At 45.8% G+C, this 16313-nt stretch overlaps 1 protein-coding gene across 1 annotated transcript in view; it reads right to left on the bottom strand.

Annotated features, from left to right (window-relative positions):
• Positions 1-16313, bottom strand: part of DLEC1 (DLEC1 cilia and flagella associated protein) — a 72765-nt gene that overhangs the window by 36224 nt on the left and 20228 nt on the right. The window contains exons 7-10 of the mRNA XM_064277489.1: positions 8915-9002; positions 8080-8253; positions 7113-7249; positions 5780-5872 (exon numbers count right to left, since the gene is read on the bottom strand). Coding sequence (XP_064133559.1) covers positions 5780-5872; positions 7113-7249; positions 8080-8253; positions 8915-9002 — 492 coding nt within the window. The remainder of the gene's footprint in view (positions 1-5779; positions 5873-7112; positions 7250-8079; positions 8254-8914; positions 9003-16313) is intronic.

The following is a 16313-nucleotide window of genomic DNA, read 5'->3' as shown; positions in this document are numbered from 1 at the left end:
TACCAGGACACCTTCGGCTGCAAGCCTACTGTGAATTGCTACAGAAGGGTAGTGTAGTAGAGTCTGCTCTCACAGTCAACACTATACCTGCCTCCCTGCACACCCCACAGCTCAGGCCTTTGAAGCCAACAGGACCTCCCGGGGAGTCAGTTTGAGTCTGCCTGCTCCCACTTCCAGCTGGAGGCTGCTGTGTACTAGGAAGTAGGCATCTTGAGTGGTGGCTGCACCCACAGCCAACATACTACGGGGATGGTGGGGGGGGCCTCTGATAGCAACAAGACAGATCTCCCTGGGGGTCTATTTGAAGCATGACAACCCTTCCCCTACCCGGACACTGTCTTCAATAAATGGTGCTGGGAAAACTGAATTTCCACATGCAGAAAAATGCAACAGGATCCATGCCTCACACCATGACAAAAAAAAAATGTAAAACGGATTAAGGACCTACATGTGCAAACTAAAACCATAAAATCCTTAGAAGACCAAACAGAGGCAATGCTGTCAAGCTTAGCTTTCAACAGTGGATTATCTAAAATAATAACAAAAGCACACACAGCACAAGACAAAATAAATAAGTGGGACTTCAAAAAAATTAAAAATGTTGTTCCTGAAAAGACTTCACCAACAAACTGAAAAGACAAGCTACCAACTGGGAAAATATCTTTGGAAATCATATATCTGACTAGAATCTAATAACCAAAATGTATAAAACTTTGACAGCTTAACAACAAAAACAAATAACACAATCATAGAATGGGGAAAGGACTTGAATAGACATTTCACCAAACAGAACACTCGAATGGCCACCAAACATGTGACAAGATGCTCAGCGTCATTGGCCTTCTGAAACATGCAAATCAAAACCACAGTGATATTATTTCGCTCCCACTAGGATGGCTGAGATAAAAAATAAGAAGAATAACAAATGTGGGCAAGGATGTGGGGAAACTGGAACCCTTATCCATTGCTGGTGGGAATGCAAAATGGGACAGCCACTGTGGAAAACGGTGTGGTGGTTCCTCAAAAAAGCAAAAATAGAACTACCGTACGACCCAGCAATTCCACTCTTGGGTACACACCCGAAAGACTTGAAAGCAGAGACTTAAAAAGACACTGGTACACCAAGGTTCATTCAACGCTACTCACAACGGCCAAAAGGCGGGAACAACTTAAATGCTCATCAGCAGATGAATGGACCAACAAAGTGTGGTACCTACACACACACGCACACGCAGGAGAAACGAAACCCTGATACATGCTACAGTGTGGATGGAGCTTACAGACATCATGCTGAGTAAAACAAGCCAGTCACAAAAGGACAAATACTGTCGGACCTCACTTAAATAAAAAGACAAGAAAAGGCAAATGTATCAAGCCCAAAGTTTATCAGTAGTTAGCAGGGGTGAGAGGGAGAGAGAAAAGGGGGGTTAATAGTGATGGAAAATCACATTGATTAAGGGTAGGGTTGCATAGCCCATTACTGCAATTGCTGTCAAGAAGTTATACACCTGTAAAAAGTTGAATTGATAAAAGTTGTGATAGATATATTTACAACAATGACAAAAAAAAAAAAAAAATAGTAGCTGCTGAGCCTGCTTATGTACAACCAAAAACCTCATGGGATTTTGTTCCTTGGTTTGGAGGTTTAGGGTCGTGGTTTCACGGCACATTCCAGCTAACTGGCCTAATATGGTGTTTAGTGCTTCTGTTCTACCTCCTAGTTCGTTGCGTAGTGCCTGGGATCTTAAAAGCTTGCAAGCAGCCATCCAAAGCACTATAATTGGTCTCCATTCACCTGGAGCAACAGAAGAAGGGCAGTCAGGAATGGGAGGAGAATATGAAATGTGTGGCTTATTGCCTCCAGGAACAACTGCTTCCAGGACTACTGGATGATGTCCGGCTACCATTGCTGAACATTTTGATCAAAGATTCCACAGAAGAATCCTGATCTAAAGTGGGAAAATGCAGACCAGAATTTAAAATTCTCATGGATCTAGGCTTCCTAGAGCCGTGAAGGCTGGATGAACCCCTGAAACTACTGCCCTAAGGTAAACTTTAAACCTTAAACCAAAAATATCCCCTGAAGTCTTGTTGGAACCGAGCAATAGTTTAGCTTAACTAGTAAAAAATGTCTGCCTTGAGCACTGTGCTCTTTTAAGAACTATCTATACGGGATTAAGCTGACAACAGGAACTTGAACAACTGGATGGGAACCTCGGGCGGCAGTGAGTTTATGTTATCGAGTGCGGTGCAATAGCTTTTGAGTGGCCTTTCTCTCCATGGTCTTGTAACTCCCATCCAAGTGAATGAGTGGGGCTGCGGAAACAGGGTAATTGTGGCCCACCAAGGGGACTGGTCAGTTTTGTCATTCTGCTGGGCTTAAAATGAGCCATCCCAGAGGTAGGAAAGACATGAATGATCCCACCACCACCGGGAAAGAACATCCAAGAATGGAGTGTGTCCTTTGGACCCGGGATCCCTGTGTTAAGAAGCTCCTCGAATCAGGAGACAGAGAGCAAAAGGTATAACACTGAAGAAGGCAAGACGAGGTGGCAGAGAAAACAGCAGCAGAAGAGACCAGCAGGAGACAGAGCAAGACAACTGAGTGGCATGGGATGCCTCCAGGCACATATAAGCAAAGCTAAAAGAGCTTTGTGTAGGTAATGCTATTCAGCTATATGCATCCCCTTCCTAATGGAGTCAGCTTTGCTCCTCCCTGAAGCATAAATAAAAGGGATGAATTTGGGATGGACTTGGGCTAAGGTACAAGGCCGGGAATGGCATGACTGGGCCAGTGGCCAAGGCCGAAGAATGCCTTAGGAACAAGAAGGAAAACATCTGGGCCTGGATGTGAAGTCCCTGGGAACACTGACTGCTCAAGGACGTGGGAGAAAACAATGAGCCTTGGTCCCAGCTGGAATGGTATATAGGCTTGGTTCCCTGTCTAGGTAGTTGTGGAAAATGCTCCAGCCGGCCACCACTGGAGAGCAGCTGCTTGCCCGTGTCAGTAAGTTTCCCTGAGCGTATGAATTTGGAAAGGGCTATGTGTCAGTTCTTCGGATTATCTACCAGGACCCACAGTGAGGGTCCTTCCTTGCTGGGGCCAGCCCCTGACACTTTGTAACACTTGCCTGAGCAGCAGAGGCCAAGGGCCAGGAAGAGGTGTGCCTGTGAGCACGGATGGGAAGAGGCTGCCCTGACTGAAGAACCGTACCCTGAGTGTTCCTAAACCTGAATTATAACCATTACTTCACTAACAAGCCCCATAATCCTGAGTATGGTCTGTGAGTTCTGTGTGGCCATTGTAATGAATTATGGAACCCAGCAGAGAAGTAGAGAGTGCCGTGGAAGGGACAGCTGGTGTCAGAGTTGGTAAAGATGGTGGAGAGAGGAGGTATGTCTGACCTCCCCCTCATAGGAATTGGCCTTGGGCTGTTGATCTTGATTCTCCTTCCCCTTTATGGAGCTAGAGGAAGCCAGAGGCCTCCCCCACGCCATTTTTATGAGGAGGGAAGAAGGACCCAAAAAAAGGAGGGTGAGAATGGTTGCACAAGTCAAAGAATGTAATCAACGTCACTGAATTGTTTACATAGAGACTGTTGAATTGGGGTATGTTTTGCTGTGTATATTCTCAACAACAATAAAAATAAAAAATTTAAAAAAATGTCCAAACTAGTTTTTTTTTTTTTTTTTCAAGTTTGATAGCACACTGTACTGCCACCCTCACACGTTGCTGGTGGGAGTGTGAATTGGTATACTCTTCAGGAGGGGATTTGGCAACACGTATCAAATTCTGAGCACACAGACTCTTGGTGCAGCAATTCTACTTTAAGGGCTTATCCTACAGGCAGACTCCTACTTTGGATCCAGGGAGGTATGTATGAGCTATGTGGTGAAAGAGCCAAAGATGGGAAAAATCTCTGCTCATCATAGGGGCTGCTGAACTAAATTACAGTTCCCGCACACAGTGGAACACCACGCAGCTGTGAAAAAGATAAGCCTGCTCTCTAAAACATCATGTTAAGTGAAAACGCACGGTGCACGGCAAAAGCAGAGTGGGAAATGATTTGTGTGAAGGAGAAAAACCCACACATGCAGTTGCTCACTTAGGCCTAGCACGCCTCTGAAGCACAATCACAGACTCTAAGGTCGTGGCCCTGGGGAGAGGAATCAGGGTGAAGGAGAGCAATCCTCTGTTTACCTCTTTGCATTTTTAAAATTTTTAATCATGTGAATTTATTTCTTATTTGGAAATACGAATAATAAATATGAATAAATACCTTTAAAACAAATAAACAAAAACCAAATTAATCAGCAAGCAAAACACCTAAGGAATGCAAGGGGGAAAAAACCTCCCTGCCTCCCCTACTGCCCCCCAGAGGGTCCTCCTGCTACCCTCTTCCTTTCCCTGGGGATCACAGGAGGATGGAACAAGGGGGGAGTCCTGGCCTGGTCGGTGTAGACCAGCCCCCAAGTTCCTTAGAGTCATGACAAGGCTCTGACAAGGGCTGGCCTAGTCCAAGGAGAGAGACAGCCTGGCCTGTGTGTGGTACCTTGCAGACCCAGCCTGGTCCTCAGTGGCAAATGAGGACCGTGAAAGCCCTACTGCACTCCTGAATTGGCCCCATTCAAACGCTGAGACCAAAGGTCCACATCGGGGACCTGACCTACACTGACATGAACGGGAGAGCCAAGCACCAGGGCTCTCGAACCAGAGCCCATCAGACACTTGACGCTGGAGAGAGGCTGATAACAGGAAGCCCTCCTTTACAGCACAGCAAAGCAGCCTAGGGCAGTGGTCCACATGCTTTGCTACAGTAGAATCACCTGGGAAGTCTTGTGCCCTGGCCACACCTCACACCCCACACCCATAATTCCACACCTCAAGGCTAGGACCCAGGATTCAGTGAGTCTTCAAGTTTCTCAGGTGATTTTCAGTGTGCAGCCCAGTCTGAGAACCAATGGCTCATGGATCTCACTACCTGATATCATGGTGCAGGCCAAACCCACTTCCAGACACTGGGCAGCTTTTACTCCTGGACGTCAGGTGCTAAACAGACTAGTGAAGAAGGAAGGCCAGGCATGCGTGACGCAGCCCCACATCGGCCACCATGACGGCACAGGGTCAGACTCCTGGGCCAGGCAGTCGGGGAGGGCAAGGGAGCAGAGCTGCAGGGCAGGAAAGCGATGGTGTCTCTCACGTACTTTGAGGACCAGCGAGCAGGTGTGACTAGCTGAAGCAGATGCTGAAAGGGGACAGTTAGGAAGGGAGAAGCCCACAGGAAGGGGTCAGGACCTCTGGAATGAGGCCTAAGGAAGGCAGGCCTTGAGACCACAGAAACCGAGGGTAAAACAGAAAAGGGAGGAATGAGGCCACTCTAATCACCCAGGCACCAGATGGTAGTGGTGGTAAGGGAGGCGGGGAGGGTCCGAGAGCAACTGAGGAGTCCAGGAGAGATCTTGAGGGCAGCTTAGGTGTTGATGGAGGTGACTCCCAGGCTGAGGTGTGAGCAAGTGAGGCTCAGAGACCCTGATGGAAATGCCAGGCCTTCTGAAAGCGTTTGCTTTGTTAGGGAGGTCCTAAGATAGCTAAACAACATTGCCCCACATAATGCAAGAACATGCACTTACCCAGAAAAACGTCTGAAGTTGGGAGAGCGTGGGAATGGACATTTGGGTCATAAAAACACGGAGAAAATGAAATCATGCGAGCAGTTGAGGAAGTAGGCATGACTAATTACAAGGAGAAGAAAATACACACCCATGTCTAATTACCTACCTCCACTAATACGGCCTGTTCTGGGGCCAGCTCAAACACTGAAGGGAGGACTCCAAAGGGAAGTTGTTCAACAAAGCCTTTGGTTGCCACAGCCTTAAAGAAAAGCAAAAGGTTACACAAAGGTGCAGAAGAAATTGTGAAATCCAGTGCTCCAACAGCAAATTTCTCCCCTCCAAACATCCATTCTGAAACTTGAAGGATCTTAAAGCTCTCATGGAGAAACGGGGGCTCATTCAGCAAGCATTTGCTCAGCCTTCACCACGCACCAGGCACAGATGAGTTCTGAAGGCTAAAGATGAGTGAGTCTTAGAGCATCTGTCAGAAACGGACTGCTGGTAGGAGGGACACGGAATACAATTGCCAGGTGCTCAGACATAAAGTAGAGGGGCGAGAGAAAGCCTCACAGAGGAGGTGGGCTGTGAAGTCCCTCTAGGCTCCCAAAGTACACTGTCTTCCCCTTCTGCAGCACCCTGTATTGTCAGTGCCTGTTCACTGGCTGCCCCCATTCTCCACCCACGCCTGGCTAAAAGCCCCGAGTCCTGAGGGCAGCTGCCATCCTGTTAGCAAGGCTGCATCCCCGGTACCTACACAGGAAGCCACCAGGTGTGCCACGGACACAAACCCATGCCTACAGCCCTGGCAGGTAAGGTGGATGAGTGAAATGTGTTTTTTGGAACATGAGGTCCTCTGGATCTACCAAGTGTTTTCTGGAGACGTGGGTACAGAGAAACCTCTCTCCTATAAGAAAATAAAGGTGTACACATGACGAGAAATGGTGTCAGTGCCTGGGCTGTGATGGGGGGAGGTGGGGCGGGGCAAACAGGAAGGCAGTGTGCGTGCCCTGCCTCCCGGCTCCAGCCAACAGGGCTGCGGTGGAATCCTGGCCCAGCCCAGCACAGCTGCCCATTGTTCCAAGAGACTGGAAATGCGGGTTTTTACGTGAAATCTCCGCTCCAAACAGGCGCTAACTTGTTAACCACTGTGTCACATAAATACGACACAGGATTTGGCCAGCAGGATTCCGCCCCAGAGCTGCCAATGCGCAACCTCTGATACACTCAAACATTTGCCCCTTCGTGCTGACTGGTGCACGCAGTGACACTGGGCTGGCCTTGAAGAGAAAGGTCGTGCGGGCAGTAGCGGCACAACCAGAACCCCACCCTAACCCCCACACATCTTCACTGTCGTCTGGACTGTGGCGGTTGGGCTGAGAGGTTATGAAATCCTGTTTTCTGGGTACTTCCACTCACAGGAGTATTTAGCAAGTCCTTCATGGGGGTCATTTCCTTTGATGGATTGTTCTTTTTCCAGGTGACAATCTGTGATCACTCACCCGGAAACTTGGTGGTGGCCAGCTCTTTTTGGGCATGATGCAGAACTTGCCGACACTGAAGCCCACGTTTTTGCAGACAAATCTGGTCATCTTCACCCCCCCAATGAGACAGTAGCCACAGTCCAACACTTGAGGCACTGCAGCCGCAGGGAAAGACGCGTAAGAGAGGGCCCTGCCGTCACTGCTTTCCCAAGCCGGAGCTCAGAGCAGCAGTGGAAGGGTGTGGGGGCCCCACCCAGCACCCCGAGCAGACAGATGAATGGGGACATGTGACCCCTGCACTAACTCTGGACTCAGCCCAGACTGCTGCTGGGCCACGTGGTAGCAGCACTGTGAGACTCCACCCACTCCTGAGTCAGTACCCACTGTGGACTCATGCCTCATCTGGGGTCACCCAGCAGGGCCCTAGGGGTTGTGACAGAAGGAGGGGGTCAGAGTCCCAACTCCTTGCCTGGGCTTATCCAAAAAAGCTTGTAATTGAGGGAGCCCAGCCAAAGCTGGCTTTCCAAAGGAAGCCAACCCCTACAGCCACAGAGGGAATATTGGCTGAGAGCTCTCGGGGTGCCCAGGTCTCCATCCTTGCCTCCATGTAGCACAGTCCACTCAGGGGAGGTTCTCAAACCAGCAAACTCATGTTGGGATTAGCTGGGCTGCTGGCCTCCTCCCCTGCTATTTGTTAATTCAAAGTTGACCTCCACTGGAAAACCCAACAGCAAGGAGGACAATCAAGGCCTGATGCTGTGGAAAACTGTGGAAGCTGGGAAAACCCAACAGCAAGGAGGACGATCAAGGCCTGATGCTGGAAGACTGTGTGGAGCTGCCAGCAGGTTCCTTCTCAGGACCCAGAAGCCCCTACCCAAGAGGACAAGTTGTGTGCTGTTACAAGGGGACACTGAGCATCAGGCACTCTCTATAGGGACCCTCCAAACCCTAACCAACTCCCTGGCAAAGTCGAATGCGCACTCACACGTCAGCACTGGGGGCGGCCTCCGGGCTTGTAGAGGGATCAGCAGCGTGTGGGCTGACTGGGTCTCCACTAAAATAAAATCATCAAAATCTCCAAGGCAGTCAGGAAAAAACTGGACGATGTACTGGCAGGTCATTCCCGGAGCCACCATTCCACCTTTTCCCGGGAACATCCCTGTACATGGCAAGAGCAGCAAATGAGGATCCGGAGACCAGCCAGCCAGCCACAAAAGGGCACGGGTGGACCTGCTACAGCTGGGGCCGACCCCATGAGTGAAAGCCTTCTGGACCAAGGCCATGACGATGGCAGAACCAGCAGGGTGTGCCAGGGGAACAGGCTGCAAGGGCAAGGACTCCAGGTAGAAATGGATAGGTGGGGACACTTATTTTGTGGGCAGCAGAGAGCCATTTGAGATTTCTGAGCAAGGGTGACAGAACCAGAGTTGTTCTTGAGAAAACACTAGTGTGGCCTGGAAGCAGGAAGCTGGCTGGGAGTGGTGTGAGGAATGAGGAGGGTGGACAGAGAGCAGTGAGAGCGAGGGTGAGGAGAGACCCAAGCAGACGCCAGAGCTGACAGAACCGGTGCCTGAATGGAAGTGACCAGGAGAAAGGAGCTGTCAAGACTGAGGACATGGAAGACACCCAGGCCTCACCAGGAGGACAAGCAGGCTGGCTGCTGGGTGAGCGTGAAAGGCCCCCAGCGCTGCCTAGGGAAACGTGGGCCTGAGCTCAGGACACAGATGCAGGCGTCATCTGAGGGCCAGGCGGGCTAGTAACTGGGAGGAAGCCCAACAAATCATTTTGATGCAGTCTAAACAACTGCTACTTGAACTCACCCAATCCAAGTGCAAAGTACGGAGTGGAAGGTGGGAGGACTCGCAGGTAGCGGCTGGTTGCGGTGGTGTTCTGCAGAGCAATCACCATCTGTTCAAAGATAAGGTGGTCTCTTTAGACAGAAACATTTATGGACAAAATGATATGATGTCCGGGAGTTGCTTCAAATAACATGGGAAGGGGGAAGGGATGGAGACATAAATGAAATGAGTTTGTCCATGAGTTGACAAATGTTGAATCTGGGTGATGGGTACATAGGGATCCACTGTGCTATTCTGTCTACTCTTGCTGTGCTTGAAAGTTTCCAGAGTAGAAAGTATAAACTATGAGGTGAGAATGAAGGTGGGAAAGCATCTGGCCTGTCCTTTGTCCTGTTGTTTAAAATAACACTACTACTTATTGTCCCTCGTCCTCTTGTTTAAAATAACAGCTACTACTCACAACAACCCGGAGGTGGGAACCGTCTCTTTTACGGCTGAAGAAACTGAAGTTCAGAGAGGTCCCTTAACTGGTAACAGCATCGAGATTCGAGCCTAGAACAACTGGCTCCAAAGTGTCGCCCACCCCACCACTCAGCCTCTTGTACACAACTGTCTTCGTCCCCATAAATCTCCTTGGGCCATTTACTCCCATAGGCCCAGTCAAGACATGTTACTGGGCTTCCCTTCATCACTCCACTCATCCAAGCCCCCTGTTAAGTCCACCTTCTCTTCTCTTTCCCCCAGGCTGGAAGATCCCTAAGGGCAAGACCTAGGCCTCACACATCAGTAAACTCCCAACAGCACCCAGCACAGAAGAGGAGCTCAATACATATGGTGTTTTTGTTAGGTGCCGCCGAGTTGGTTCCGACTCATGGTAATCCTATATACAACTGAAGGCAACACTGCCTGGTCCTGTGCCATCCTCACAATTATTGTTATGCTGAGCCCACCGTTGCAGCCACTGTGTCAATCCATCTCATGGAGGGTCTTAGTCTTTTTTGCTGACCCTCTACTCTACCAAGCATGATGTCCTTCTCCAGGGATTGGTCCCTTCTGATAACATGTCCAAGCCATCCTCGCTTCTAATGGACATTCTGGCTATAGTTCTTTCAAGACGGATTTGTTCGTTCTTGTGGCAAGCCAGGGTATATTTAATATTCTTTGCCAATACCATAATTCAAAGGCATCAATTCTTCTTTGGTCTTCTCAATACATATATACAGATCTTTTTTCTTTGCTTATTGGTTTACTGTCTGTATCTCCATCTGTGTACTGTAAGCTCCGTGAGAGCTGACGCCACATCTGTTTTGCTCACCATTGCATTTCCAGGACTCGGTATAGGATTTGACATGCAGTAAGCACTAAATAAATACTTGTTTAATGAATAATAATAGTTTATATTATATTGAGCACTTACTATGAACCACGTACTGTGCTACATGTTTGACAAGCACTATCTCATTTAATCCTCCACTCCCATATATATATATATATTTTGTGGAATATTATACTAGAAAAAACATACAAAGTATAACATGTTTCCATCACCCAGCTTGAGAAATAAAACATTACAGATATAGTTGAAGCCCTATCACAGCCCCCACTGGATACCTTTTACATAATTTGAAGTGTATCTTCATACTTTTATTCATAAGCATGTATTACTAAATCAACGCTTAAGTCCGTTTTTTGTCCAGCACAATATATTATACCAATCCATCTGTGAACCAGGCCCAAATGTACAGACACATATTATGGTTTTAATATTCATTTCATCTTAACAATGATGACGAGCATGTTTTCATGTGTATTGCCATTTGGGTTTCCTGTTCTGCGAGTTGCCTGTTCATATCCTTTTATCATTTTTCCACCGTGTAGTTTTTTTTTTCTTATTAATTCGTAGATTTTGGATAGCTATGTTATATGTTATAAACATCTCCAAGTTTATAACTTGCCTTGTCTTTTAATGTCCAAATTTCTAAAGTTTAATGTAATTAAGTTTATCAAACTTTTATGGTTTGTTCTTTTTGTGTCAGTTTCAAGAAATCTTTCTGTATTTCCTATATTTTCTTCTAAAAATTCTACTCTTTTACATTCAGATCTTTACTGAAAACGGTTTTGAATATGGAGTGAGGTAGGGATCAAGTTATTTTCCATATGGAGAGGACACTAACCTCAGTTTTCTATCTTTAGGTCTGTACCTGTGCACGGGACGGCCCTAGTAACAACTTGTGCTGTTCTCTCAGCCCTGGATCTAGCTGCAGTCACCGCTGTCATTCCAGACTGAGGCTTTCATGGCAGCAGTTTCTCCTTATGTCAGGTGTAGGCATGTCCCAAGAGAACCTTCCTCTTGGGTACGCAAGGCAAAACTTTGACCAATGAAAGGCAGGCGCCAGTAGTTTATATGACCCTTTAGGGGATGTTCCAACAAGATCAGACAATCAATTGCACTTAATGGCAGTCAGCTCCATAATACATTCTCATATTGGCTCTCCCTTCTTCTGCCTCCTTTCCCTCACTTCTCCCTGTAATTGAACTCTCCCCAGAAAAGAGAGCACATAATCTCACCATTTCAGACTCTGCTTCCTGAGGAACCAAGGCTAGAACAGCTGGCATTGGGAGGGCCCTAAACCAACAGACCCTTGGATGGGAGTCTAGAGTTGTTTTACTCACCAGTCTGGAAGCAAGAACTCTAGCTGGTGAGAAGTAGGGTGTGATAACCCTTGGTGTGTAGTGGCATCAGAACTATGAAGACTTTCACCATGGTTAACTGGAAAGAGGTGTAGGTGGAAGGTTAGGCACTGGGACACATGATTAACTGGAATGAGATGTAGCTGGAAGGTTAGGCACTGGGACACTTGATAGCTGTGGTGCTTGAATGGTCTGAGGCAATGATAATCACGGGGATTGTGGAATGGGCTGGCTTTCTTTAACAGCACTAGAAGCCTAGAGGGAAAAAATGATAGGCTCAGGGCAGCCAACTGCCAACTCAAGGCCCACTGTAAAGACATTCCTTGCATTCCTGGGTTACACACAATTTGTTCCTGGTATGCGTGTGTGTGCGTGTTTCTTCCTGCACGATATTTTACTTGTATTTCTGTAACTGTGTTCTGAAGCAAGGCTGGTTTGTATTCTTATTTTCATAGTGTCCCAGTCCGGCTGTGGTACCAAGGGAACATTAGGCTCATTAGCTAATAATGAGGGTACATTCCCTCTATTTCTAGCCTCCGAAACAGTTTACAGACGATGAGAACTTACTTGAACATTTGTAAAATCATCTGGGCCTGGTGTTTCTTTTTGTGGAAAGTTTTTTTTTTAGCTTTTATTTTCGTCAAAGTTAGACAGCCACAAGAGTCAAAGAATTCTACAAGATTTGTTTAAGAAAATGGAAATAGAAATCCTGCCCTCCTCACCATCACCACTTCCCACTCCCCAAAGGCAAGCACTTTTTACTCCTTCAGCTTATTATTTTTATATGTGTTTAATTCCATGTCTTCAGCAGCATGCAGCTTCCCGCCCTCCGCGTCCCCTCCAGTTTTAGGGGTTAACTATGGATGGGTGATACAGATAGTCCTTTTATTTCTCCCCATATCCAACTCCCACACGTGACACGTCCTTTCCATCCCCCATCTTCCCAGTAAAACCGTTAGACTAGTAGGTAATGTTTACACACTGTTGTTACTACATAAATGCTATTCACAGCTGAACCTAAAGGAAATGATTACTTTTCCTTGTATAACCTTTTTTTCGTGGTTAAAAATCAATTAATCCTTTTGTTTGCTATATGTGCATCAATAATACAATTCCAAACTCCACTATTCTACAAATCCTTCCCCACAATGTCCAGACATATAAGAGACGCTTATCAATTTAACTTTTTCATAAATAAACCTCTCCTAGAACCTCTGACCTCCTACAGGGCCAGGTTGCCCCTACACCTACTGCTAACCTCACATCCAGGAAATCACCTGCAACAGTTTTAAAACATGTCCACAAGTTGACACGCCTGTTGAGAGGTGGGGTCTATGTTCCTTCCCCTGGAATCTGGCCCAGCCTTAGTGACTTGCTAGTAACCTATAGCATTCAGAGAAATTAATCCTGTGTAATTTCCTAAGTGAAGCCCTGGTGATACAGTGGTTAAGAGCTTGGCTGCTAACCAAAAGGTCGGCAGTTTGAATCCACCAGCCACTCCTTGGAAACTCTATGGGAAAGTTCTACTCTGTCCTATAGGATCGCAGTAAGTCAGAGTCGACTCGATGGCAATGGGTTTGGTTTTTGGTTTTGGAATTCCCAAAGTAGGTCATAAAAGGCAATGGAACCCCCATCTTGCTGGCTAGGATACTCACTCTGAAGCTCTGAGCTGCCACCTAGAAATCTGATCACCCTGAGAGTGCCATGCTGTGAGGAAGTCCAGGTCACACTGAGAAGGAGGAGGCATTCCAGTACACACCCTCAGCTAAGGTCCCAGACTACAGCCTGCATCAACTGCCACGTGAGTAAAAATGCCTCAGATTATTCCAGTTTCCCACTGTCAAGTCACCCCTAGGCACCGAATCTTCCCAGGTAAGGCTTCAAACATTGTGGAACTAGAATCTGTAAGCATGATAAAATGGTTGTTTTAAGATGCTAAGTTTTAGGGAAATTTGCTTTACAGCAAGAGTAACTAAAAATCCTTTCACCATCAGCCTGGGGAGTTCCTTCATCTCTTTCCTATGTTGGATCTCTTCCTCTTTCTTGGTTAACTCACTCCTACTGAGGAAGCTGCTCCCCAGTAGCTTCCCAAGAAAGGCATGTGGGACATAAATTTTAAAATATCTTGCAAATCTAAAAATGTCTTTACCCTTACACTTTATAGTTTGGCTGAGTAAACAACTATTATGTACACAGTCATACACTTCAGAGATGCAAGCTGCATTTCCAAAACAGACATCACCAAATATTATTAAATCTAAATAGCAAACTAACTGTGGCAGCTATATTTTCCAAAAATGGTCTACAGCAATATTTCTGGTCCCACATGCTCTTCTAGAACCTGGCCACATCCCATGAAGAAGTGGTGTCTAGGATACCATCCAAAATGGCAGAGTAAGAAGTCCCACACTCCCATACCCCACAGGAGGAACAAAAAGCAGAACATGAGAGTACTAGCCTTGTTGGAATTCTGGCAAACAGCTGGAGGATCTTGGCAGCTGGGTGAACACTTGGCAGAGTGGTAGCAAGACTCTAAAGCACTTCTTTGATACTGGCTTTAGCACGACCCCTGGCCCCTGCTCAGTACCTGGTCAGAAGCAGCAGCCACATTTCTACCTTGGGATCTTAACTCCTGGTTCTGGAGTGAGCAAAATGTACTTTAGTAACAAAATATGGTGTTTCCCTGCTCAAATCAGTTGAAAGACTATCTGAAAGACTAAAGTAAAGCACTTATCTCTGTTTTGTCCATCTTGGAGGCTGCTCATGGCAGAGCCTGAGGCACTGTAAGGTGAACTGAGAGGCATGTGGTGGCCTGGAGCAAAGGAGGGCAAAAACCTGGGCAGAGCATTTCCATGGAAATTGGGGGCATTTAAAGGCACCCCAGTGTATAGGTTCGCTATGAGTTGGAGTCCACTCACAGCAATGGGTTTTGGTTTTTTATGTGTGTATAATTTGGAAAAGCACCCACATGCCCAGGGCAAGATGCACGCCCAGGAAGACCTGAGATAATCATAAACTTTCTCCTCGGGTGGGTCTCTCAGTAAAAGTTTGGTTAAGGATTACTCCATCATAAAACAATTCTGCAAAGACTTCAAGAATATTTTTCCCTCCTACCAGTCTTCTATTTGTTTCTGCTAAAATGGTATAGAAAAGCCACTAAGACAATGCATTATCACAACCTTCACGAGTAGAAAAAGAAAGGAAAGAAGAAAGAAAAAGGAAGAAAGAAACCTAGAAAACCCTCGAGAAGGGGAGAACTTGAGTTCTAGAAGTACCACATTATTTAAATATCCTATTTCAACAAAAAAATCACAAGACACACAAAGAAACAGTGAAGAATGGCCCACTCAAAGCAACAAAATAAATTAATAGAGGCCATCCTTGAGGAAGACCAGACATTGGACTTACTAGATACAGACTTAAAAACACTTGTTTTAAATATGCTCAAAGGACTAAAGGAAATTAAAACAGACTATGTATAAACAAAATGAGAATATTAACCAGGAAATATAAATTATAAAAAGAAACCAAACAGAAATTCTGGAGCTGAAAAATACAATGACAGAAACAAAAAAATTCCTCAGAGGTGTTTGGCAGCATATTTGAACTTGCAGAAGAAAGGATCAGAGAACTTGATGATAGGACAACTGAATTGATCCAGTCTGAGAAACAGAAAGAAAAATGAACAGAGCATTAGAAAACTATGAGATGCCATTAAGCAGACTAATATATACATCATGGGAGTCCCAGGGATAGAGGAGAATGAGAAAGGAGTAGAAAGAATATTTGAAGAAACAATGGCCAAAACCTTTCCAAATTTGATGAAAGATATGAATCTGCACATACATAAAGCTCAGCAAACTCCAGGTAGGATAAATCCAAGGACATCCGCTCTAAGACACATTACAATCAAACTGCTGGAAACCAAAGACAGAGAATTTTGAAAGCAGCAAGAGCAAAATAAACAATCATATACAAAGGAGTCTCAGAAAGACAGCTGATTTCTTCTCAGAAATCATGGAGACCAGCAGGCAGTAGGATGATATATTTAGAGAATTCAAAGAAAAAACTGCCATCCAAGAATCCTGTGCCTGGCAAAACTGTATTTCAGACACAAGGATAAAATTTAGGCATTCCAAGAAAAACAAAGCTGAGGGAGTTTGTTACTACCACACCTGCCCTAAAAGAAATGTTAAGGAGAGTCCTCCAATTTGAAAGGTGAGAATACTAGATAATAACTGGAAGTTGTATGAATAAATAAAGACCTTCACTAAAGATAGTTTCAAAGACAAATATAAAGACAAGTTTTGCTGTACTTCTGCTTTGTAAATGTATTTGTTATGTTCTACAGGATATCAAAAACAAAAGTATAAATAGTAAGTACAAATATACCATACTGTATACAAAATATATGACATAATTTGTGACATCAACAAATGAAGATGGAGGGAAAGGCAGTACAGAAACAGTTTTTGAAGCTACGTTAGTATAAACTAGGTAAATATAAATTTAGGGTGCTAAATGTAATCCCATGGTAACCACGAATAAAACTGCTTTTAAAATGTAAGACAAAGAAATTTGATGGGAATCAAAACAACTCACCACAAAAACTCAACTAAACACACAAAAAAAGGTGAAGTACTTGAGATACAGGTGACAGAGACAGAGATAGCTTCTGCCTGGCTTTCTCTTTCTGGGAGGCTTGCTCTGGGTAAACCAGCCACCATTC

Source organism: Loxodonta africana, chromosome 27, assembly GCF_030014295.1.
Source record: "Loxodonta africana isolate mLoxAfr1 chromosome 27, mLoxAfr1.hap2, whole genome shotgun sequence".
In the NCBI taxonomy this organism is placed as follows: domain Eukaryota; kingdom Metazoa; phylum Chordata; class Mammalia; order Proboscidea; family Elephantidae; genus Loxodonta; species Loxodonta africana.
Note: the sequence above shows the minus strand (reverse complement) of the source record. Positions and strands in the feature narration are given on the sequence as shown.